The following is a 23,955-nucleotide window of genomic DNA, read 5'->3' as shown; positions in this document are numbered from 1 at the left end:
GGCAACCACCTGCATCTCTTGCAATGATCAATAAAATTAGTCCATTTTTGCCTGAACAAATCCTGAAAATCCTTGGCAAATTTTTCAAGCAGTTGCTGACGTCCACAGCAACTCCAAGAGCCCGGTATAAGACTGTTATACACACCCACTGCTAGTCTTATTGCTGCACCTTGTAAGATCTGAAGGAGTTTAATTAAACTGAAAGTTAGCTTCAGCAAGCCAGATGGCAAAGTGAAAAGACGCGCCGAACAAAGGATAATAAAAGCACACATTGCGGTGTTAATGTGCTATGCTTAATTATATTCCTTTGTATTATAACAATGTTGAAAACATTTTGTCTGCCGTCGTGCAACTGAGTAGCGGAGTGAAAATCCAGCTGACAAAATGTTTACTCAACTTTCTCACCGTGCAATTTAGACGAGGATGACAATTTGACAAGCAGAGCATATTCAAGTGCAGGTGAAACAATTAAATGCAGCGTCATAAGCAAATGATTGCTTTGTTGTTGTTGCTGCTGCTGCTAAAGTCCTTTTAGTTACTAGCAGTTGCAAGTCATCCAGCAACTCATATCTCCTGGGCAATCTGACAGTAATGGAAAGGGCTCCCTCCGGAAGAAGACTGCGTTGCATGATCTCAGCATAAATATCAGATGTTGTGAAATATAAGAGCGCCCTGCCTGTGGAATCCTAAATAGTAGATATTTTCTGAAATGATGTGAACAAGAACAAGATAGGAGTGCACCCACAGAAGCTGTCAGTGAAAGAGACCGACAAACTGTAAAAAATATATATTAGTGGGTGTGAAATATTTTTCAAGGCTAGGCCCTGTTTAATAAGGCCAATGCTAAAATGCAATAAATGGCAGTTTTCAAGTCCTCTCCCTTCCTTCAAAACAGGTTTCTACCCCAGAACTTGTTTTCTATATGCCCCATGCCGCTTTCAATGTTTGCAGGGGAGAAGTTTTCTGGGTCTCCTAGAAGATTTGGTGAAAAAAAGAGTTAGAAAGAGGAGGCATGACAATAATATTAAAGCACCTAAAAGGTTTTTGTAGGAATAAAGGTAAAGGGACCCCTGACCATTAGGTCCAGTCGTGGCCAACTCTGGGGTTGCGGCGCTCATCTCGCTTTATTGGTCGAGGGAGCCGGCATACAGCTTCCGGGTCATGTGGCCAGCATGACTAAGCTGCTTCTGGCAAACCAGAGCAGCGCACGGAAACACCGTTTACTTTCCCACCGGAGCGGTACCTATTTATCTACTTGCACTTTGATGTGCTTTCAAACTGCTAGGTTGGCAGGAGCTGGGACCGAGCAACAGGAGCTCACCCCGTCACGGGGATTCGAACTGCCGACCTTCTGATCGGCAAGTCCTAGGCTCTGTGGTTTAACCCACAGTGCCACCCGCGTCCCTTTTTGTAGGAATAGTGGGGGTGAAATGGAATTTTATCTGTATTAGAGTTAAGACCTGCAGGGTTGTTTGAGCCTGTTTCGTGGAGGAAGAGTAAGTGGACTATGGAGGTACCCATAAAGGGGAGTACAAAGTAAAGGGTAAAGTTAAAGTAAAGTTAAGGTTGCACTATCTACTGCAAACCTGCCTCATACCCACTCGACAAGGGTAGTAGCTAAGTAAGGTACTATGAAGAGAAGGTTAGTGATGACAGTGGCCCCTCAGAATATTTGCCCTCAGGGTAGTATGTAGCCCATAAAAGCTGTGGCTATTACTAGGAGAAGTAGAAGGACTCCAATGTTTCAGGTTTCGGTATAGGTGTAGGCTATTGGTAAAACCTATTTGGTGTTTCGCAACTTTCTGACTAGTTGCAGGACCTTAGCCAGACCTGGCAGAGTTAACGCAGAATCCACGGAAGCAATTGGCGACTTGGCTGCAGACAGGATAGACGAAGCAGGAACCAGGAACTTGTAGTTAGGTGTTTATTATATACGGTGGACTATTTACAGGAACAGAACACGAATCTTTTGCTAGCTCTCTCATACACGACTCACAACCCCTACACTGAAACACAGAACTCTGAACTAACCGTTAGTAGGCCATTAATTATCACTCCCTTGAGAGAGCTTGACCAATCAGGGAGCGGTCTCCATGTCTCTGTTATCACCAGGCAGACTTACTCCTTCAGATTGCCTTCTGGCTGTCTGCCAAACCTTAATTGACTCAGTGTGAATAGCTGCACGTACACAGTTTCCCAACATAGGAGCCATAGTAAAAACCTCATCCAATGTGAAGGTAGATGCAGATAAAGAATAGGAAGTGCCAGCAGCATGTTTTCCATTGTCACAATTCTCTGCAAAGCCAAAATGTGGGGCTCACCAACAAGACGACAAAAATCCACCAACAGCATACAAATCAATATGGCTAACCTGATCCAAAACACCCACCCACCCCACTCACACATGAAAACAAAGACCACCACAGCCAACCACAATTGAATAATCACACCCTAGGCCAACCCCAACCTCTCTCACCACTAAAGGAACACAAGTGAACAGCAAAGAACCTGCACAAGCAACGCTGACACCAAACCCTACATATAGTAAGTAAAATAGAAACATCGCCACCCGACCCCACCCCACCCACACCCATCTTCCCCCCCTCCACCTCTTTCCCCCTTTTCATCCCAATGTCTTAACAAATGAAACTGATTTGTAAAAATGTTACATGGGGGAAAAATACGAGAGAGAGACATTGCACACACTTTTGTAAATCAAGAAAATCTTTAATAATAAAGAAATAATGTAGGGCTCACACATCCCCCCAAGTAGGTACACATATGCAGCCCAGTATCTCATCACAGAAGAAACGGGTGAGCGTAGCCATCTTCATTCTGCACAATGCAATGCCATGGGCATGCAAAGCCTTACATTATAGAGAAACCAAAGTGGGGGTCCAGCACCCAATCACTGCACTTCTGCCAGCGCCACTCTTGGGCCACTTAAGGAGCAGCCAAGCACATAGCACCCAGAAGTCCTGCTATGAGTGGGATATCGTGGATTTACAGAAGCCTTTTGTTTGAAATCCCAGATGTCCTGCTTCTGTTGTCTCGCCTTCGCCATGGCAGCTTCTGCCTCCGCCGCGCTTCCGGAAGTGTGCACAGCACACCCAGGAAATACACTTCCCGGAAGGGGATGTGCCACTTCTGGCAGCCATGGCGAGGAGGCTGCAAGGAGGCTCAGAAGGCTGAGGTCTAGCCACAGTGGCAGAAGAGAAAATCCAGTGAATCTGGGTGAGAAAACATAGGAGGGGGTATGGAAGCAGTGTCAGGAGTCTCAATGCACCCAACTGGACTCACCCCTGCCGCCATTTTAATTCCCCCCAAAAAAACAGATGTGGTCATTGCTCCAGCAGTGAAAAATAGCCTTGGACCTGTGCTTCCCCTCTCCATTGCACCTGGGAAAATTACAAAATAATGCCAAGGTAGTGACATTCAGGGACACAACGCAGCTCTTCTGTTGAAGTGAAGCAGTTTTGTTCCTCTAAACTGCTTGTATGGGAGGTAAGCTGGGACTCAGAGCGATTTGGGAAAGCATGGGATAAATGTAATAAAAGAAAGCTAATTTGCAAGCCTAAGGTTTGAGAAGAGGAACATACAAATTCCCTGATCCAGGGCACTAAAAAGAAAGCTTTTGTCTTGGTGATAGTAAATGGTGAGAAAACTAGTCATATCATGCATTCGTGTCTTGTGGCTTAGCCCCCAAAGGGCATTTCTGACTGAAGACTGGTAATTTTTTACTTTCAAAACATTATGTCCATTCTCACTTGAGTGTTTCATCTTCCCTCAGTTCTGTAAATGAATTTGTATTCTGCGGTCACGTGAGTTGTGTTAGTTTTATCAATAACATGGACAAGAGGCCTATCTGCTCTTTTACTGGTGAAATGTCTTGTCATAGTAGCTACCATAGATGCACCACAGAAAAATACATTCACTAAATAGCATTGTGGCTTCTTGTTAATAAGCCCTTAAGTACATGCAGTCTGTTAAGTCAATTTCAGGTCAGTTTATGCCATCATTTACCCTTTTGTTTTGCTTATCCGTGACATCTGCATGCTGCGCAATTATTTGCATTTCTACGTGGTGTACATAAAAAACAAATAACAGAAAATGGGAAATTTTAATAAACCTTCTGAATACAGAATTTAATTCAGACAGCTCAGGGGTCGGATACCTCCATACCCTCCAACATTTCTCCAATGAAAATAGGGATGTCCTAAGTAAAAATGGAACATTCCAGGATCAAATCAGAAACTGGGATGGCTTCTCTAAATCAGGGATGTCCCTGGAAAATAGGGACACTTGGAGGGTCTGTATATGCAGAACTGAGCAGAGGATAGGGATGACAAAATTGGTCAGGTTTGTTTTTCCTTTTCTTATTTCTCCCAACATAAATTCAGTTCTCTACATTTCCACCACAATTTGTGAATTGGGGGCGGGGGGGGGGGAATCTGCATGAAAATTCATCAGCATTTTAGTGTGAATATCTCCTGATAAATACATTTTTGTATGCCGTTTTGACTAATATACACATTTTTGCTAACAATTTCTTGAAATACTCTTCATAGCCCTTATAGCATAACTTGGTTACACTTTGAAAAGACAAAACCTCAAAATCCATTAGAAAATGCCTTGAAAACAATCACAAACCTGCAGGGACACCCCCCCCCCCAATGTATGTATGTATGTATGTATGTATGTATGTATGTATGTATATAAAAACCCTTTACTAAAGTTATTAATTAATTTAGCAGTTTTTTAAAAAACAACAACACCCTAATTTATTTATTAAAAATATGATACAAAGTATCCCTATATATGGGACGCTAGTGGCGTTGTGGTCTAAAAAATCCCCGTGATGGGATGAGCTCCCATTGCTCAGTCCCAGCTCCTGCCAACCTAGCAGTTCGAAAGCACGTCAAAGTGCAAGTAGATAGAAGAAGAGAAGAGTTTGGATTTGATATCCCGCTTTATCACTACCCAAAGGAGTCTCAAAGCGGCTAACATTCTCCTTTCCCTTCCTCCCCCACAACAAACACTGTGAGGTGAGTGAGGCTGAGAGACTTCACAGAAGCGTGACTGGCCCAAGGTCACCCAGCAGCTGCATGTGGAGGAGCGGAGACGCGAACCCGGTTCCCCAGATTACGAGACTACCGCTCTTAACCACAACACCACACTGGCTCCCAGATAAATAGGTACCGCTCCGGCGGGAAGGTAAACGGCATTTTTGTGCACTGCTCTGGTTTCACCAGGGGCATCTTAGTTATGCTGGCCACATGACCCAGAAGCTGTCTGCAGACAAACGTCGGTTCCCTCAGCCAGTAAAGCCAGATGAGCACCGCAACCCCAGAGTTGTCTGCGACTGGACTTAACTGTCAGGGGTCCTTTACCTTTATCCCTATATATAGTACAAATACTGTACTCCATTTATTTGAAAATTAACATGGTCTAATCGTCAGGTTTGTACCATCACTGTTACGAAATACACATGCAAAAATATGCCCCTTTCTTGCTTATTTAAGCCATCATTGATTTAAATCAGTCCACCTGACTTTAAAGTCACCCCCCGCCCCACCCAATTCATTACCAGAATTTGACACAATACACATTCTGACATATTGCTCATGCCACCACAATATCTAATTCTCTCCTTACATTGCATTGTTTCCAAAAGCTACAAAGCACGGCACCTTTTCTCTTGTAAGGAGGCAAATTCAACTGCTCATTGTCAGCGATAAGCTGATTTTAAAGAGCGTGGCTGCTTACTAATTTTAACCCAAAAAGTTGACACACTAGAGTGACTGTATGTAGGCGACAGCGAAGCGCTCCCCCTTCCCCAAAATTAGGTCACTGGGAGTTCACCGACAAAAAGAAGAAGTCTCTTCTCGTGAATCTCAACAATGTAGACCCAGTTTCATTTACCGTAAGCAACATCCACTTGAAAATACACAGAAAGAAATTCCAACAGAGTAAAGGGCACCAAAGCAGTAAGAAGCGAGATAATCAGCACCTTTCAAATTCTGCTTTCATCTACAATGACACTGTAATTTTTATGCACTCTTGTCTTCGCTTGCGGATGAGGCTGTACATTTCTGAAGCTGAGGTTGCAATCATTTCTGGGTCATTCATTTATTGCTACGCTTCTCCCTACACCGTGGGTGAGGAACCTGGGGCTCTCCACTTGTCATTGACTACAGCTCACATCATCCCTGACCACTGGCCATGCTAGAGAGTCCAAACACACCTGGAGAGGCACAGGTTCCACATCCCTACCCTGTATCTCCTTAGGCAAAGCAGTGTGGTGTAGTGGTTAAGCGTGGTAGTCTCGTAATCTGGGGAACTGGGTTCGCGTCCCTGCTCCTCCACCTGCAGCTGCTGGGTGACCTTGGGCCAGTCACACTTCTCTGAAGTCTCTCAGCCCCACTCACCTCACAGAGTGTTTGTTGTGGGGGAAGAAGGGAAAGGAGACTGTTAGCCACTTTGAGACTCCTTCGGGTAGTGATAAAGCGGGATATCAAATCCAAACTCTTCTTCTTGTCCCTCTTTCCTAGTAGCTTCAGGGCTCCTCCGGGTGTCATTTCTTTCTTTTTTTAAAATACATTTTTATTAATTTTTTAACATATCATTTCCAACAGTCATTTAACATACATTTTTGTCTTATACAGTATTTCCATCAACTACCTCTGAAGATTTTCCATTCTTTATCGCTTAATCTGCATTCCTTAATTTCTCTATTACTTTTAATTATCCTTAACTGATATTCTCTTCATAATCTTTCTTGCAATACTTCACACAAACCTCCTTACAGAACTTCTTGCAGTCCTACTAGCGTAATCTGTTTATTACAATTGCTTTTCAGATAATTCAAATATTTACTCCAAGTCCTCTAAGAATCTCTGGTCCCGCAGGTTTCGAATCCTTCCTGTCAATTTGTCTAATTCTGCATAGTCCCTCCAGTCGTCATTTCATTGTGCATCCATTATGGTTTTTGCTTATAATGGTATTGGGGTGGTTATACGCGACCATGCTTTCAATATGGTTTGCACGTGCAGAGGTTTTGGGGCCATCACACTGCTTCGTTTCCAAACAGTACATGTCCCATAATATCCTGCTGAAACCCTGCAGCTGCTTATACCACAAATGTTCTGGGTTGTTGTTTTTTTAATTCTGCTTTTGCTGCATTATAGCACAAGAGTGCCCCCCCCCCAAGATGGCAATAATGAAGGAGCGTCGAGGAAGCACAGCAGAACAACTAATGAGAGGCATGATGTGTGGATGTCCCTGTATAAATCTACCACTGATGCGCTATTATTACTAGCTAAATGTTGCAGGATAGAGCTTCACCCTAAAAAGCCCCACCATTTTGGAGGGGCTAACAGACTGCTGGGGACTGTGCTTCATGTCCATTAGTATGAGCTAGGAGTATATAAAAAAAAATAATAATTGCCCAGTAGCACCTTAGAGACCAGCTAAGTTTGTTCTTGGTATAAGCTTTCGTGTGCATGCACACTTCTTCAGATACATTATACCAAGAACAAACTTAGTTGGTCACTAAGGTGCTACTGGACAATTTTTTTTTTTTATTCTTTTATATATTTCAACTGCATCAGACCAACACGGCTACCTACCTGAATCTAGAGCTGGGAGTAGTGATGTTAAATTCATGAGAATAATCTTTTGGAGAATATTCTCGATTAATGAGGTGTGTACATTTAAAGCAGCTGTGTAGATGACACAGAATTTACAGTTTGTGGAGAATATTTTCTCCAGAGAATTTTCTAGCAGAGAATATTCTCACCTCACACCACTAGTTGGGAGTCTCGACAAAGGCCTAGCCTGTGCTCACGTCGAGACAATTAATCTAATCCAAAGTGAGCCACATGCAACTTTAGCAGCAAGACGCCGCTGCAAACCAACATTATGTGTGACTGATAAGTTAGGGAAGTCCTTACCTGCTCCCTCTATCTAAACCAATGCACATACAGTGGTGCCCCGTAAGACGAATGCCTCGCAAGACGGAAAACCCGCTAGACGAAAGGGTTTTCCATTTTGGAGGTGCTTCGCAAAACGAATTTCCTATGGGCTTGCTTCGCAAGAGGAAAATGTCTTGCGAGTTCCTGCGGGGGGGGTTTCCTCCCCCCCCTTTCCCCCAAGCCGCTAAGCCGCTTATCAGCTGATCCGCTAAGCCGCTTATCAGCTGATCCGCTAAGCCGCTTATCAGCTGATCCGCTAAGCCGCTTATCAGCTGATCCGCTAAGCCGCTTAACAGCTGATCCGCTAAACCGCTTATCAGCTGATCCGCTAAGCCGCTAATAGCGCTAATCCGCTAATGGGCTTGCTTCGCAAGACGAAAAAACCGCAAGACGAAGAGACTCGCGGAACGGATTCTTTTCGTCTTGCGAGGCACCACTGTAAAAAGCTGGACTGCATTTCGTCTCATCTGGTAACTTCCATGTCTCCTTAATGGAGGGGTGGGGAACCTGTGGCCCAAGAGCAGACTCATGAAATGGTGAGGGGAGACGGATTTATTTATCTATCTATCTATCTTTCTTTCTTTTTAGGTCTCACCTTTCCTCCAAGGAGCTCAGAGTGGCGTTATAAGATCCCCCCACTTCCCCATTTTATCATCACAATGACCCTATGAGGTAGGTTAGGTGGACTGGCCCAAGGTCACCTAGTTCAGTGGCTGGTTGGAGATGTGAACCCTGGTCTCTGAGGTCCTAGTCTGATACTCTAACCCATGGGTAGTCATGGGTTTTGTATATCTACCGCCCACTAATGCATCTTTCTTGATGGTAAAATTTCCTCACCGCCAATGCTCGACGGAAGGAGGATTCAGTTTGTGCCGTAGAACCCCCTACCACCCACCTAGAATCCTGAAACGCCCACTAGTGGGTGGTAGGGACCTGGTTGACAACCCCTGCTCTAACCACTGCACCACCCTGGGAGGGGGGGAATGGTGAGAGGGGAGAGCAGAAAACACTGTAGTGGTGGAAGGAGGAGGATAGCCCTCTGTATACAATCAGCTCAGACCTCTAGAAAGAGCCAGGTGTGCTTCCCCTGATAGCCTGCTGGGAAGGAAGAGAGGGGGGAAAGAGAACAAAGGGGCAGGCAAAAAGAGGGAGAGAAGAGATAGGTACCATATTTTTCCCTCTATAACACGCACCCGACCATAACACGCACGTAGTTTTTAGAGGAGGAAAATCCGTAGGCATGCCATCCGTAGGCATTCCCTCCATAACACGCACAGACATTTCCCCTTACTTTTTAGGAGGAAAAAAGTGAGTGTTATGGTGCAAAAAATACGGTACTTTTAGCTCCTGCTCCACCTATCACCTGCATTGCAACCCTCAACATGCTGACACCGAGGGAATGCAGCCCTCAGAAGATGAAAAGGTTCCCCTCTAAGGCATCCAGCTTCTCACATGAATTTGGTTTTTCCTTTGTATGTAGTAGCAGATGGTGCAGTGGGCGCTTTGCTGACCTCTTGGCTGTGGAGTTTCTGCTGAGAACAGGGAGGATGGACAAGGTGGCATGAAGGTCAGCACTGTGCAAACATACCAGCAGAGCCCATACGCATTGCAAGATGGTGCAGAACTGACCTCCCCACCACCTGGCTCCCCCAAATTTCCCTCCTGGTGTGTAGCACTGACGCTACTGCCGGGAGGTCAACTAAGTGTTCCCACCTCACCCAGCTTCTGCTACTGAACAAAACAGATTCAGTTTCCCGCACCTGAAGTCTGGCAGTAGAATTTTGAAATGAAGATTGGTATATGTAAATCTTGTAAATAAGCAAAAAAATAAAAAAGGTAGATTTCTTAAGCTTCATTTAAAGTGGTACCTCGGGTTAAAAACGCTTCAGGTTACAAACGCTTCAGGTAACAGACTCCGCTAACCCGGAAGTAGTACCTCGGGTTAAGAACTTTACCTCAGGATGAGAACAGAAATCGTGCTCCGGCGGCACGGCAGCAGCGGGAGGCCCCATTAGCTAAAGTGGTACCTCAGGTTAAGAACAGTTTCAGGTTAAGAATGGACCTCCAGAACAAATTAAGTTCTTAACCAGAGGTACCACTGTACAAAGATTTTCCACACAGAACCTAACCTTTACTTCATAGCTTTGAAACTTCCTATTTGTCTCTTGATCTAAAGAAGATTTAAAGAGGAATCGTTTTTCCATGGTGCCCATGGACACCAGGATATATCAAGGCCTGGTCTGTCTCAATTTTTTCCATGAGGTTTTTTGGCCTTTTTTGGAGGTATGCCTATTTGTGGAGGGTGTGACCTGCTTTATTGGGTGGGTGGGGGGTTCTGTGCTTTTTTTGTTTTGGTGTTTATGTGCGTGTTTTGCCTGTTGTTGTGGAGTTCCTGTGAATCATAGTTTTTCTTCTGGGAAACTGGCATTTTGTGGCCAAAATGTGCCCCAGGGCTGATGTAGGACCCCGTCTCAGGCTTTGCAAAAGTTGGGTTTAATGCCTTGTTAAAACTACAGTCCTATTGATAGTTCTGTGCATATTCCGTCTGAAATGGCTGGAGCTTCCACAAACACAGCTGCACAAGGAACGGACACGTCTGCGTCTGCAAACACATGTTCCCAAAACTACTGTGTTTATCAAGGTTACACAAAGGTAACCTTGAGATGAGAACTGCAGATGGGAACTGGTGGGTGCGAAGGTTAACTCTTCCCACACCCACCAATTCTTACCTCAAAATGTCCCCTTAAAGGCAATTTCCTCTTAACTGGGTTTACTTCTGGTCCCAGAGAGCAACAGGAATTAAGCGATATTGCTGGAGGAAATTGCATCATTCAAAGCATCCTGAGAAATAATTGCTCAGGTCAAGGAAGCATATGGCAAGAACTTCCATTTTATAAAGGCAGAATTGACAGCATTTTAGGAGCCACCCGAACACAAATCAGAATGTTGTTGAACTGCTATTGCAATTAGGGCTGGACTGGCCAATTTAGAATTGCTACAAAGCCTACCTACCTGGCGAGGAGGAAAACAAACTGCTAAACCTCCAGAAGATTCAGTGTGGAACTGTGGAACTGATAGGCTGCTCAAAATTGGGGTGTGTGTGTGTTCATTTCCCCCCTTCAACTCCCATTTGGAAACGGGGTGAAAAATAGGCATTTGGGTGAAGAATTGTGAAGCAGACAAAGCTAGGTGGTTGGCCATCTGTTTGTATTGGAGAAAACACCCACAGTGCCTGTTGCAAGGGCCCTACTAAGGTGCCCTTGACCTAATGCCAGCCACATGGGTTGGAAGCAGAGTTGTCCCAGGAGTCAATGGGCTGGTCAAAATATTGACCATTGTCCATTGACCAGTGGCAGAGGAAGGGGGGTGCAGGGGGGGTCTGCTCCAGGTGTCATCACTGAGGGGGGGTGACAAAAGGAGTTTTGTTTTTTTTAAAAAATGGGCTCACGAAACTTTTTAGGAGTGACGTGGTGGCTTAGGTACCTGCAGGTTCCGCGTTGCCTGAAACGGCAGTGTGGGACTTGTGTCTACCTACCGCCTCTGCCTCAGCCACCCTACAGCTGAGGGGGAGGCAGCTGAGAGACTCCAAGCTTTGGAGAGGCTCGTCCTGCCCCCATGGGCAGATCGCCCCGCCCCTGGCTGCAGGACATGCCCCTGCACCAGGCACCCAAGCGGCTAGCTACACCACTGCTATTGACCACCTAGATTGAGACTGCAGCCACATGTTGTCAAACAATGGCAAACACATTCCATCGGCTCTGCTGAAAGACAAGTTGCATCAAGCCTATGCCTACACAGAGAGAGACACACTAACACCCATCACTAGGTAGCATTCATGCTATTCCATCAGGTGGCTGCAGCAGGTGAGATGGAAAGCAAGGCCACCCCATGGGCTTAGCTGGGAGCCCAGCCATATTTGCCCCATCCTCTCCCTGAAACTGCTTCTCTTTCCAGCTGGTCATGATCAGAACTACCGTACTATTGAAGAATAGGTGCCCAGTTCTCTTTTTTCCTCTTTCCTCACCTACTTTCTTTTTTTCTTTCTTTTTAATTATTGCATCTTTTAGATGGTAAAGACAAGGGCTGTCTTTCTTTCCTTTCGTCCTTTCTTTACTGATTGCATGTAAGGCTCTCCAGGAGCCTTTCTGACTGTCAAGTAGGTGCAAAAATGCATGAGATAAATAAATGCTGCAGTGCAGATAGCAGCTTACATCTTAAAACAGTATTTGCTATAGTGTTATATAGGAAGACTAAAGGTTGTTTGCCTCCTAAGACTACAGAAGTGTTAGGGGTCAAGCCAAGAAGCACAAGAAAGCTTCTTTTGTTGTCTGCAACCATCCCAAACAGGAAAAGTAGACGTCAGCAAGAGCAAAGGCCGCTGCCTAGGGCTGACCCTGTCACCATTCTTCTCGCAGCGGAACCCGGAAGTAGATCCTGCATGAGATCTAGTTGGCTGCTCTGCAAAGCTCCTGTGAGGGGCTGCACTTTCGACACCTGAAAACCTCTAAACAGGTAATCTGACTATTATTGGAGCAACTGAGGTTTTTTGGTAATTAACACAATTTTACAATTAATTATCTCCTAACATTAGGTTAATGCTTCAAAAAATGCTTGCACATTATTGGCCAACATTTGACTTAGTGACTTGGCCAAATGTTATTTGAATGGTCAAATGCCCAAACCTAGCTGGCAGCACATTGACATACACTGAAAGTAAAATAAACTACAGTACTGCAATGGCACCAAATCCATCAGAATCGTTTCCATTAACCCGAATTATTGGCATTTTGCATGCTGAATTGTTCAGGTACTAAGTTTTAGATGGTTGTCACGGGTAGTCAGCCCAACATAGCAACAACCTATTCAGATCACCTTCTCACATATGGAGAAGCTGAAGACCTTGATCTGTAAGTATATATTTAAGGAAGGGCACACTGGATTTGTGGCATAGTGCTACATAGAGAGCAATGCAAAAGAAAAAAAGGGGGAAAAGTTTTTTCCAGCATTATAAGGGGCTCTCCACAAAAATCAGAGACATCCTGATTTGCAGGTCTGTGCAACAACCAGCACTGTACAGTATTCTGAACTCTATTTCCAAGGACTGTCAGCTCTCTGCACCACTTCACTGCTCAGTGTTCAGTCTGTCTGCAACACTCCCAATTTGTCTGCAAGCCCTTTCTCAGCTAGGTAAGATTCTAAAGCTAAAACAGATTAATTAGGGAAGGTAAAACATTGAGAATTCAATTGTCAGAAAACTGCTGTACAACAGAAGGCCACCCTTTGCACATGAGAATGCACTGGATTCTGAACCATGCTGGGAAGAGCAGCTAAATCTTAAGGTGCCAGTATATCCTTAAGCCACATAGTCTGCTAAATTGGGCAATGATAGAAAAGAAAGCTGCTTACCATTCTCTTTCTTTCTTTCTTCCCTCTCTTTTCTTCTCTCCATGTTCTTTGAAAGAAGGTGATAGAAACTGATCTAGAGATGGTACCACTTTGTGAAGGATTGATGAAAAGCAACTGCTAGCAACAAAGGCATAATATCACTTATTTCCTTGCATTTTAAAAATATTAATAATGAAATGATTAACAGGGGAGAAAACTCAACTCCAGTCTTCATGTTCACTGTAACCAGATTACTCATGCTGACTCACCAACCACCACTTCCTCTCTTACATTCTCTTCATACTTCAGAGTATGACTAGTCAACTTCTCAAGATCACTGTATCTCAAATTTATTCCAGGAAGGAGTCCATGCCATGGGAGGAAAACGCTTTCCAACTCAGTTAGAATCCTCCCCCCCCCCTCTAATGCTAAAGGAAGTAATTTCATCCCACAAGGAATAATATGTTTGGAGAGGATTTGCAGGCAGACACACACACACACCACACACACAAGAGTCAGGAATTACAGAGGATGCTCAACGTTCAGTGGTGCCATCTTTTATTCCCCCATCCAATTTATATGTCAACAGCTCAAACTGAAAAACTAGCAACGTCAAAGCAATAAATGGGAGAAGATACTGAAATAAAACGGAAGAACGCTTTTGTAGGCAAGTTGTGTGTAAAAGACTGCCAGCCCTGTGCAGACACTAAAAAGACTCTGGAATAAGCCCCCTTTCTTCAAACTGTCTGTTTTCATTTGACAGCCAATGGTCACTTCCCACCATCCCTGATTTTTCTCTATGATTGCAATCACATCCTTGAAAATGTGTCAGCAATATTCGGTGAAAGCTCAGATCAGAATAAGGGCTGCTAAAGTGGTCAGTAGTGGACTGCGCCTTCCCAAGGGATTGCTCCACCCACACGGAAATGTTATGTACTAAGCTTGGATCCTAGAACAACAGGCAAGTAGGATACTAGAATGCAACAACTGATTGGCTTGCAGGAAAAGACCAATCAGGCTCCAGGAGGGAAGCAGAATCAGCCAATCGTACAGGACTCATTGTGTAAATAATGTATATAAAAGCCTGAGGTTTGGGGGGGGGGGCAATTCAATCACTGTTTTACAAGCAGCAATAAAGAGCATGAAATCACTACAGGACTCCGAGTATATTTCATGTCCACTGCATAGCATACCACTACCTAAGTGCAGCTCGGTTTTTTCAACAACTAATCGGATTGTCCCCAAACTGGGGAAATCTGAGATCGGGGGGGGGGGGGGATGTGTGTGACCGCAGTTCTTTGCAATGCAGATCACGTGGACGGCAAAAACTTAATGAGAACACGGGATGAGCAATTTCAACTCCACATTATACTCTGGTGTGGACAAGCCCTCTGTGTTCTCAAAGAGTCTTTTCACGACCCGCTTCTTTAGCAAGATCTTTCTGATCCATCTTGATCACAGCAGGACCTCGCCAGTGTAATACCAGTGTTCTGCCTCAACAGGCCGATGATTATATATTAGGAACCCACAGCTGCCCAGAGCTCCCAGGTGAAGGTGAAGGAGGCATGTGCATTGTTCATATATCACACATAATTGCTGCAGGAAATGCCAGTGCTGGATCCCCCCTGTCCTGATTCCCCCACCGCTCCTGGTCAGTTCCTGACCTCTCCCACAGCCTCTATCTTGTCCATCTAATACAGGTTGTAAATCCTCCTAGTTGAAGCTTCTGTACCACAGCAATTCCAGGGCAATGTCATAAGGACATGTCTCAGGATAGCTAACGACAGCAGGCACAGTACATTAAAAACCAAAAACTCTAGTAACAACAAACAATCCATTAACAACTAGAAGCAGCTGGTGAAAATAAACCAACAGCCAGTACTAAAATTCAGTTCCAGTTAAAAGGGAGGGGTGGAATGCAAGGAATCCAAAAACCAGTTAAGTGCCACTAAAGGAGAACAGGACAGTCCTCACCCAGAGCCCCAAACAGAGCAACACAGGTAACAAATTAAGAGGGGTGGTCCTGTTGTAAGTTACAACAAGCCACATTAAGGCTGAGGCAGTAGATCAGGAGATGCGGCGGATTGTGCCCTCCCACTCCTCATCTGTTGCTCACAGGGCCACCCAAAACCGCAATGCACTACTGAAGCTACTTATAGTTTACACACATGCGCTTGCATATAATGTTTAGTTTGGTCCTTTGTCTCTTTGGCCTCCTCCGCACTACACACTTAACACATTGCTGTGCCACTTTAAACAGGCATGGCTTCCCCCAAATAATCCTGGTAAGCGAGCGCAGTTTGGTAAGGGTGCTGTAAGTTGTTTGTTGTTGTTTAGTCGTTTAGTCGTGTCCGACTTCTCATGACCCCATGGACCAGAGCACGCCAAGCACTCCTGTCTTCCACAGTTTGGTCAAACTCATTGGTAGTTTCGAGAACACTGTCCAACCACCTCGTCCTCTGTCGTCCCCTTCTCCTTGTGCCCTCCATCTTTCCCGGCATCAGGGTCTTTTCCAGGGAGTCTTCTCTTCTCATGAGGTGGCCAAAGTATTGGAGCCTCAGCTTCACGATCTGTCCTTCCATTGAGCATTCAGGGCTGATTTCCTTAAGAATGGATAGGTTTGATCTTCTTGCAGTCCATGGGACTCTCAGGTTGTTAGGAGACCCCTATTCCCCTCACATAGCTATAATGAACAGATTTCCCTGGGCGTTGATTGTTAAACCGCCCTGAGAACTGTAGCTCTGTGAGGGGAACAGGGATCTCTCAACAACTCTCAGCACCCTTAACAAACTACATTTCCCAGGATTCTTTCATGACAGCCATTGCTGTCTGAAGTGGTATGATGCTGTTTTAAATGTATGGTGCAGACAGAGCCTCAGAATGAACAATTCAATCCAAGAGCAAGGACAAAAAGCTAAAAATGTTGTCCGAAACCAAAGACTTACAAATGCAAAGATTTTGGGTTCCTACAGATGACCTGCTCATTGAGCTTTCATCCTGATTTGTTTGTGTGTTTGCCTGTTAATCATTTGACCATCCCAAACTTTCCCCTATGACTTTCCTAAGCACAAAAAGTTGTTACAGGAAGTGCATTTGTTGCGCCAGGCAGCAGAAAACTCAAAACGACTTCAATTGTGGCAAACCTAAATTCTGGAGTGTGCTTGAATCTCTCTCATGAAACACAGATAGACTGGACACAACTGTCCTTACATGAATTTGAATAACAAAATAAAAATTTTAAGACTTTCTCTACACTCGGGTTAAGTTTAGATAGTCAGCTATGCCTGTGTATGTTTGCTACCCAACAAAGGCTGGTCAAGGAAGTTCTGGTAAACCAACAAACCACAAGTAAGGGTCATTTGAACCAGCATGCCTCAGCTTGTCAGGGTGACAAATACCTCAGGACTGTCTTTGAATGCTACCAAGCAACAGCTAAAGCAGAAAAATAATCTCTCAGCAGTTTACATAAAGTAGTATAAAGTATTTGTTTAAAATAGCGATTTTAAAATATAGACATAATAAAAATTATCAGAATATGTATAAAATCAACCACTTTAAATACAAATGTACACAAGAAAATTCCTTGTCTGGGCAGGCTGGCCTATACAAAAAAACAAAAACAGTAGACGTCAAAAACAGTACTGTACAATGAAGGGGCCTGCATGATGTCAATAGGCAGGGAATTCCAAAGAATAGGTGCTGTCATGTGAAAATCTTGATTTCTCGCAAATACAGAACATTATTTGGCGCTGTAACACTGTCCCTTCTGCAGGTTGGGTGGCACACACAGGGCAAGGCATTCCTTTAAATAAATACCTCCCAAGCCTATATATATTATATATATATATATATATATTATATATATATATATATATATATATATATATATATGCAGGTTTTGGTGTCTTCGGGTGTCTTCCCGTGTAAGAGTTGGGGTGTCTAGGCGACGTTTCGACGAGGTCTCACTCGTCATCTTCAGGCTGGTGCTTTCGGCTTCTTGTTACTGGAACAGAGCAGGATCTCAGTGTTTGAGTTCCTATAAATACTGTTGAGGGGGTGTGGTGTATAGCCTCCAACGTTCTGGGCAGAGAGGAAGTTCCCAGGTTAGTGTGCTCTGCTCCAGCAAACCACCCAGAAGCAATTTACACAAAGAAGAACAGAAAGCACTCACCAACCTGAGGAAAGACAACAACATAATCATTCTCCCAGCAGACAAAGGTAATGCCACTGTTGTGATGAACACATCGGACTACCAAGCAAAACTATCAAATCTACTCCAAGACCCTACCTACCAACCTATAAAAACAGATCCCACCACCTATCTGGAAAAAACCACCAAATCCAAAATAAAAGCCTCTCCTATCAGTGAAGAAATCCAGCTAAGAATCATCCCCAGAGAAAAATCATCCAGATGCCCCAAACTCTACGGTCTCCCCAAGATACACAAAGAAGGAACACCACTCAGACCAATAGTCAGCTCCATAGGCTCACCTCTACAAAATCTCGCTAAATTTCTCGCTAAGCAACTTCAGCCCTATGCAGAATCCATCGCTTCACACGTTACTAACTCCTTCCAGTTCATAGAAACAATAAAGAAGCAAAACCTACATCCCGATGACCTACTTGTGAGCTTCGATGTTGTATCTCTCTTCACACAAGTGCCCATTAATGAAGCCTTGACAGCCATTCAAAACAAATACAATCCCCCCGAATACATCCTGGACCTGACCAACCACTGCCTAACCAACACGTACTTCATCCACAATGGACAAAGATACAAACAGATAGAAGGAGCACCTATGGGATCACCCCTCTCACCGGTCATCGCAAATTTGTACATGGAACACTTTGAAACCAATGCTTTAGACAAGTCAGAACACAAACCCAAACTTTGGCTCAGATATGTTGACGACACCTTTGTAATTTGGCCACACGGGAAAGAAAAACTAGATAGCTTCCTCACACATCTCAACAGCCTACACCCCAAAATACAATTCACTATGGAAATAGAAGCCAACAACCAACTTCCCTTCCTTGACGTCCTAATCTACAAAAAACCTGATGGCTCCCTAGGACACACTATCTACCGAAAAAAACACACACCAACCGCTACTTACATGCACAATCACACCACCACCCTGCACAAATAAACTCCGTAGCCAAGACTCTCATCTCCAGAACCAAACGCCTGGCTGACAAAGACCACTTGACAACTGAGTTACAGAATCTCTCAAATGTGTTAATCGCCAATGGATACCAGCAAAACAGGGTTACGAAGCTAATCCAAAAAGAAACACCCCCCAAAAACCAAGACACAGAAGAAAACAATGGCATGGCCCTCCTTCCTTATATCAAGGGCACTACAGATAAAATTAGCAAAATCCTCCATAAACACAATATCAAAACAGCCTTTTGCACCAACCAAAAAATAGCCAATATCCTCAGAAACCCCAAAGATAAAATCCAGTTGGAAAACCAAGGGGTCTATGAAATACCCTGCAAAGTCTGCCCAGCCACGTACATTGGACAAACAAACAGACGAATAAATGCACGTATCGCAGAACACAAGAATGCCGTCAAAAAAGAAGAAAAAACTTCCTCTCTTTTCCAACACATGAAAGAAACAGGACACGAAATTAATTTTGCAGATTCCAAATTGCTCTTTAACATGGAACATCACCACAAGAGAATAATCATGGAAGCCATCGAGATAGAGAAACACCCTCACAACATGAACAAGCGTGACGACACGTCCCGCCTGCCAGACATCTGGAAATTAGCCCTCCCCACAAAAACCGACACCAGAACCAGAGGCACACAGAACGCCATCACCAATCAACCACACCAGACCCAAACCCAGACCCTCTCCACAGATAAATTACAGACACCATCCAGTAGCCAAACCATAGTGGCACCTCCGGATGCTGCACCCCCCTGCAATCCCTACACAGATCTGGCTAGCACAGGGCACAAAACCACAGCTCGCCCCTATACACGAAGCCAAGCCAGAGCACAACTAAGTGCAGTACAGCCATCTTCTCAGAAAAACTCTTCACAAGCTCAAGAGGTCAAGACACGAAAGCTTTAGCAACTAATCCACACTTAATGACCCACCTAAGTGGTACTCAGAATATCACTCAAGAAATCACTCAAGATATCCCTCAAGTAATTAAGGAACAAAAGAAGAAAAGGCACACTAACCTGGGAACTTCCTCTCTGCCCAGAACGTTGGAGGCTATACACCACACCCCCTCAACAGTATTTATAGGAACTCAAACACTGAGATCCTGCTCTGTTCCAGTAACAAGAAGCCGAAAGCACCAGCCTGAAGATGACGAGTGAGACCTCGTCGAAACGTCGCCTAGACACCCCAACTCTTACACGGGAAGACACCCGAAGACACCAAAACCTGCATTCCTGTACCCGTGAAAATCTACGAAAGCATATATATATATATATATATATATATATATATATATATATATATATATATATCTCCCCATGACGGGGTGAGCTGCTGTTGCTCGGTCCCTGCTCCTGCCAACCTAGCAGTTCAAAAGCACGTCAAAGTGCAAGTAGATAAATAGGTACCACTCCAGCGGGAAGGTAAACGGCGTTTCCGTGCGCTGCTCTGGTTCGCCAGAAGCGGCTTAGTCATGCTGGCCACATGACCCGGAAACTGTACGCCGGCTCCCTCGGCCAATAGAGCGAGATGAGCGCCGCAACCCCAGAGTCGTCTGCGACTGGACCTAATGGTTAGGGATCCCTTTACCTTTATTAAGCCTATTTAAGCACCTGTTATACTAATTGTAACATTTTGAATTTGGCCCAGTCACAGGCGCTTGGATCTTTGAGCAGGGTGCTGACAGAGTTTTAACTGCTCTCAGTTCGTGAAGGATTTTTGAGGCTAGATCTGTACAGGGTAGCAAAAGATGGGACTTCCATTCTGCTTCACTAACTACAGCTTCTGGACAAAGCACAAAGGAAACCCCACGCCAGTGTGCATTGAGAACCTACCATCCCATCACTCCCAGACAAATGTGCACAGGATTGCAGCCTTGAAAAGATACATCCCTCTTTAAAGAGATGTATCTTTGATCTCGAAGCTATTCATAGCTTTTTTGTCACCTTTCCTTTTTACATCAGAGTGTCCCTTTCTATCTGAAAGCATCTTGTAGGAAGCAAATTTCTGGGACTTACTTTGGTGCCCGGAACAAGGGTTGGCCCAACATTGGGGTTTTTTAACACATCACAACACTACCAAGTTAAAATAACAGTTAGTGAAATCTTAAGCAGGAGTTAACTGGTGGACCCTGTGACCACCTTCAGTCCTGTACAATCACTCTGGCTCAAAGCAGCCCTGTTGGGTTCCCCTTGCCTGCCGCTACCAATGTCCCTGTGAAAACCCCAGCCAGGGCCGGCCCACCCATGAGGCAATGTGAGACGACTGCCTCAGGTGGCAGGATCCACAGGAGCAACATATCCCAATGTAGATCGTTACTCCCTCTTGTTCACTTACCACTTCTTCCCTGGTGGGGAGGAGGCGCCATTTTGTGGTTCGCCTCAGGCGCCAAAATGTCTATAAAAATTAGGCTGCTCTCCAGGGCTTCTGAGAGGAGGCCATTCCCCATCATCTGCTACAGCTACCTGATCCTTTTAACTGTAGGTGCTGCCATGGATCACCTTGGTACCCACTGCTATGGTCTCCCTGCTCCCATGCAAGACAGTCGATTCTCTCTCTTGCTCAGCCTCATAAGTTCAGGAAAGATAACAACTGTCTGAGGGCTCACGGTGCAAGTTAGGCCGGTCAGACTCCGCAAACTATCTGGATGGGAAACCGCCCAAGAACCATATTCAGACCATGCTTTAGCTCCTCAAAGGAAGAGAGGGAAAGAACAACAATAGTACCAGTCAGTCAAAATGAGGCTTCTTTTTACTCGGTCTATTGTTTCAGTAAATACCAGGGCCTTTATTTTTTTTAATGGCTAGCTCACCGCACAGCAGACAGATAATAATCATCGCCTAGAGCAAATGCTGTCTAGCTAAAAGCAACCAGGACAGGGTTGGGGCTCTTCTAAAAACTTTTCAGCAATAGCCTAGCAGGTGTAGCTTCTCCCAAGGGAGTGTTGCAGAGATGCACCGCTGTGCCTGGAGAATGTTGTCCTGCTTCCAGAGACCTAAAGCAACGGAAGTCCTGCGCCTTTAGAAACGTGGCCATGCTACACCCGATCCTTCCGCGTAACCTACATTAATAGAAAGCTGCTTGCCATTCCCTTACCTTTCTGTGGCTTCCACTGACATCGATGCAGGTCACGCAGCACAACTGCAAATGGTCCGTCTTGTCCTGGGAATAATAGCCATGCTAGGTCCCATGTCAATCCTGTGCCAAAAAGAAGGCGAGGGGGGTGGGGAGAGATGAGGAAATGAAGGGGCAATATTTTCCCACACATTGTAGTCACACTTGCTGTTTTACTATCCCTTTAAAAGGACAGAAATCTGTTTTTGTAAGAAAGTGAAGCTTCTGGGAGAAATTATAAACCGAGATCAAAACTGGGTCTTTAAAAAAGAGGGGAAAGAGGTAGGGGGAATGGATAAACAAATTTGTCAAAAATAACCAGAGTGTGTGGCTCTGCTTTCCGGTGAACTTTTAGACCTTTGTAGAAAGAAGTCCTGAGAAACATTTTCATGGGAACATTAAGGATCCATCTTTCCCACACTGAAGCCAGCATTAAGACTTTTACTAACTTCTGTGGAATCTGGACCAGACCCTCTAATGGAGATATTAATTCCCTAACCGCTAATGGGGGGGGGGGCAGACAGCACAAACCAAATGGAGCACAAACCAAATGAAACTGAGTAATAGCAGGAGTTGTGAATGTCCATGAATATATGAAGCTGCCTCAGACCACTGACCAGGGCCAGCCCTACTATTAGGCAAAGTCAGACAGCTGTGTTTGGGAGTCATGAAAGGGCAGCATATTGTTAGTTACCGTATTTTTCGCTCTATAACACGCACCCGACCATAACACGCACATAGTTTTTAGAGGAGGAAAATCCGTATGCATGCCACCCGTGGGCATTCCCTCCATAACACGCACAGACATTTCCCCTTAATTTTTAGGAGGAAAAAAGTGAGTGTTATGGTGCAAAAAATACGGTATTTCATTATTATTATTATTATTATTATTATTATTATTATTATTATTATTATTTTACAAGCAACATTGTACTGAGTGCTGCCCGGGAATTCTAATAAACCAAAAAGATCTGTGCAGTTTTGAAATCAGCTGTTATAAACTGTGCGGTTTAGAAAGGTTCAGTCTGCTATCTCAATTCAAAATGGCATCCGATTGTATACCTATACAGACAAAAAGCCTTCTTGACCTCAAGGACCATCATGCAAAATATCTTAAGAGCATAGCAAGCAAGCAAACAACTTTCCAAAACTTTCCAAAACACAGCAGACTAACAGCCTTGGTGTCACTCAGGAATTGAGAAACCAAAAAACCCAGCCCTTCAGTGCGACAGCAACATTTACAGACATTTTACAAGACGACCACATGACACTGGTCCTGAAAAAGTATAAATTGACTCCCAATATGTTTCCGAGCACAATACTGAGTGTTGGTGTTGACATTTAAACCCTACCCGGCTTTGGTCCTGTATACCTGAAGGGGCGCCTCCATCTCTACCATCTTCAGCCCAGACACGGAGGTCCAGCGCTGAGGGCCGCCTGGCAGTTCCCTCACTGTGAAAAGTGAAGTTACAGGGAATCAGGCAGAGTGCCTTCTCAGCAGTGGCCCTCCCGTCAGATGTCCAGGAAATAAACAACTATCTGACTTTTAGAAGACATCTGAAGGCAGCCCTGTTTTGGAAAGCTTTTAATGTTTGATTTGTTGTTGTTATTATTATTGGTAGTAGTAGTAGTAGTAGTATTTTTGTTGGAAACCGCCCAGAGTGGCTGGGTCTATGCAGTCAGATGGGCAGGGTGCAAGAAATATTTGATGCTGATGATTATTATGAAAGGGCCCTTTACCCTCAAGACAACTACTTCTGTCCAACTAATGCAATTCTTTTCTCTTGGGACTCCCATAGTATTTTGCCCCCCACCACCTTTTTCATGAGCTTCTTAAGGAAAATCTTGTGAATTTTGAGACACACAACTCCCTGATTTCTTTTGACAGCACAATACTCATTTACCTGCTTCTGGTTAGAATCCACACACACGACTGGTTTTCTAACTGAGAGGGCCAGCTCTGCCACTACGCAGAGTGAAGCAGCTGTTTCAGGCAGCTGAATTTGGATGTCGTTAACGAGCAACAGATTTATTTAATTTATCATTGTTGCATTTTTCCTGCAAAGAAAAGGGAAGAGGCACTTGTGGGATTTTCCTCCTCAGGTGCCGGGGGGGCTGTCTGTATCTTGATTCTTGAAAGGAGAGGGACACAGTTTGCTGTTCTTCTCAAGCAGCCAAAGGCCTTGTGCCAGCCTGTGCAATCACATCCCCACCAACAAATCATTTTTTTTTTTTTTTACTTTCAAGAGCTGGCAACCCTGCGACATCACCGAGTCCCATTTCTTGAGTTTCTGACTTTGG

General features: G+C 44.5%; 1 protein-coding gene and 1 long non-coding RNA gene across 13 annotated transcripts in view; one reads left to right on the top strand and one right to left on the bottom strand.

The window, feature by feature from the left end:
- Window positions 1-23,955, bottom strand: part of LOC310702799 (uncharacterized protein) — a 328,820-nt gene that overhangs the window by 245,688 nt on the left and 59,177 nt on the right. For 11 of the 12 annotated variants that reach the window (XR_014523607.1, XR_014523608.1, XM_083494955.1 and 8 more), the window contains one exon: window positions 21,637-21,738. Coding sequence is in view for 9 of the 12 variants with exons in the window: in XM_083494955.1 (XP_083351081.1) it covers window positions 21,637-21,738 (102 nt within the window). In the remaining 3 variants the exon portion in view is untranslated. Of the gene's footprint in view, window positions 1-13,379; window positions 13,493-21,636; window positions 21,739-23,955 lie in introns of those variants that run through there. The other variant, XR_014523609.1, reaches the window with a different exon arrangement.
- Window positions 9,313-13,564, top strand: LOC310702922. Its single transcript, XR_014523795.1, has 3 exons — window positions 9,313-9,638; window positions 12,321-12,485; window positions 13,435-13,564. It is a non-coding gene; the product is annotated as an uncharacterized lncRNA (long non-coding RNA).

Source organism: Podarcis liolepis, assembly GCF_965112155.1.
Source record: "Podarcis liolepis genome assembly, chromosome: 3".
NCBI classification, from domain to species: domain Eukaryota; kingdom Metazoa; phylum Chordata; class Lepidosauria; order Squamata; family Lacertidae; genus Podarcis; species Podarcis liolepis.
Note: the sequence above shows the minus strand (reverse complement) of the source record. Positions and strands in the feature narration are given on the sequence as shown.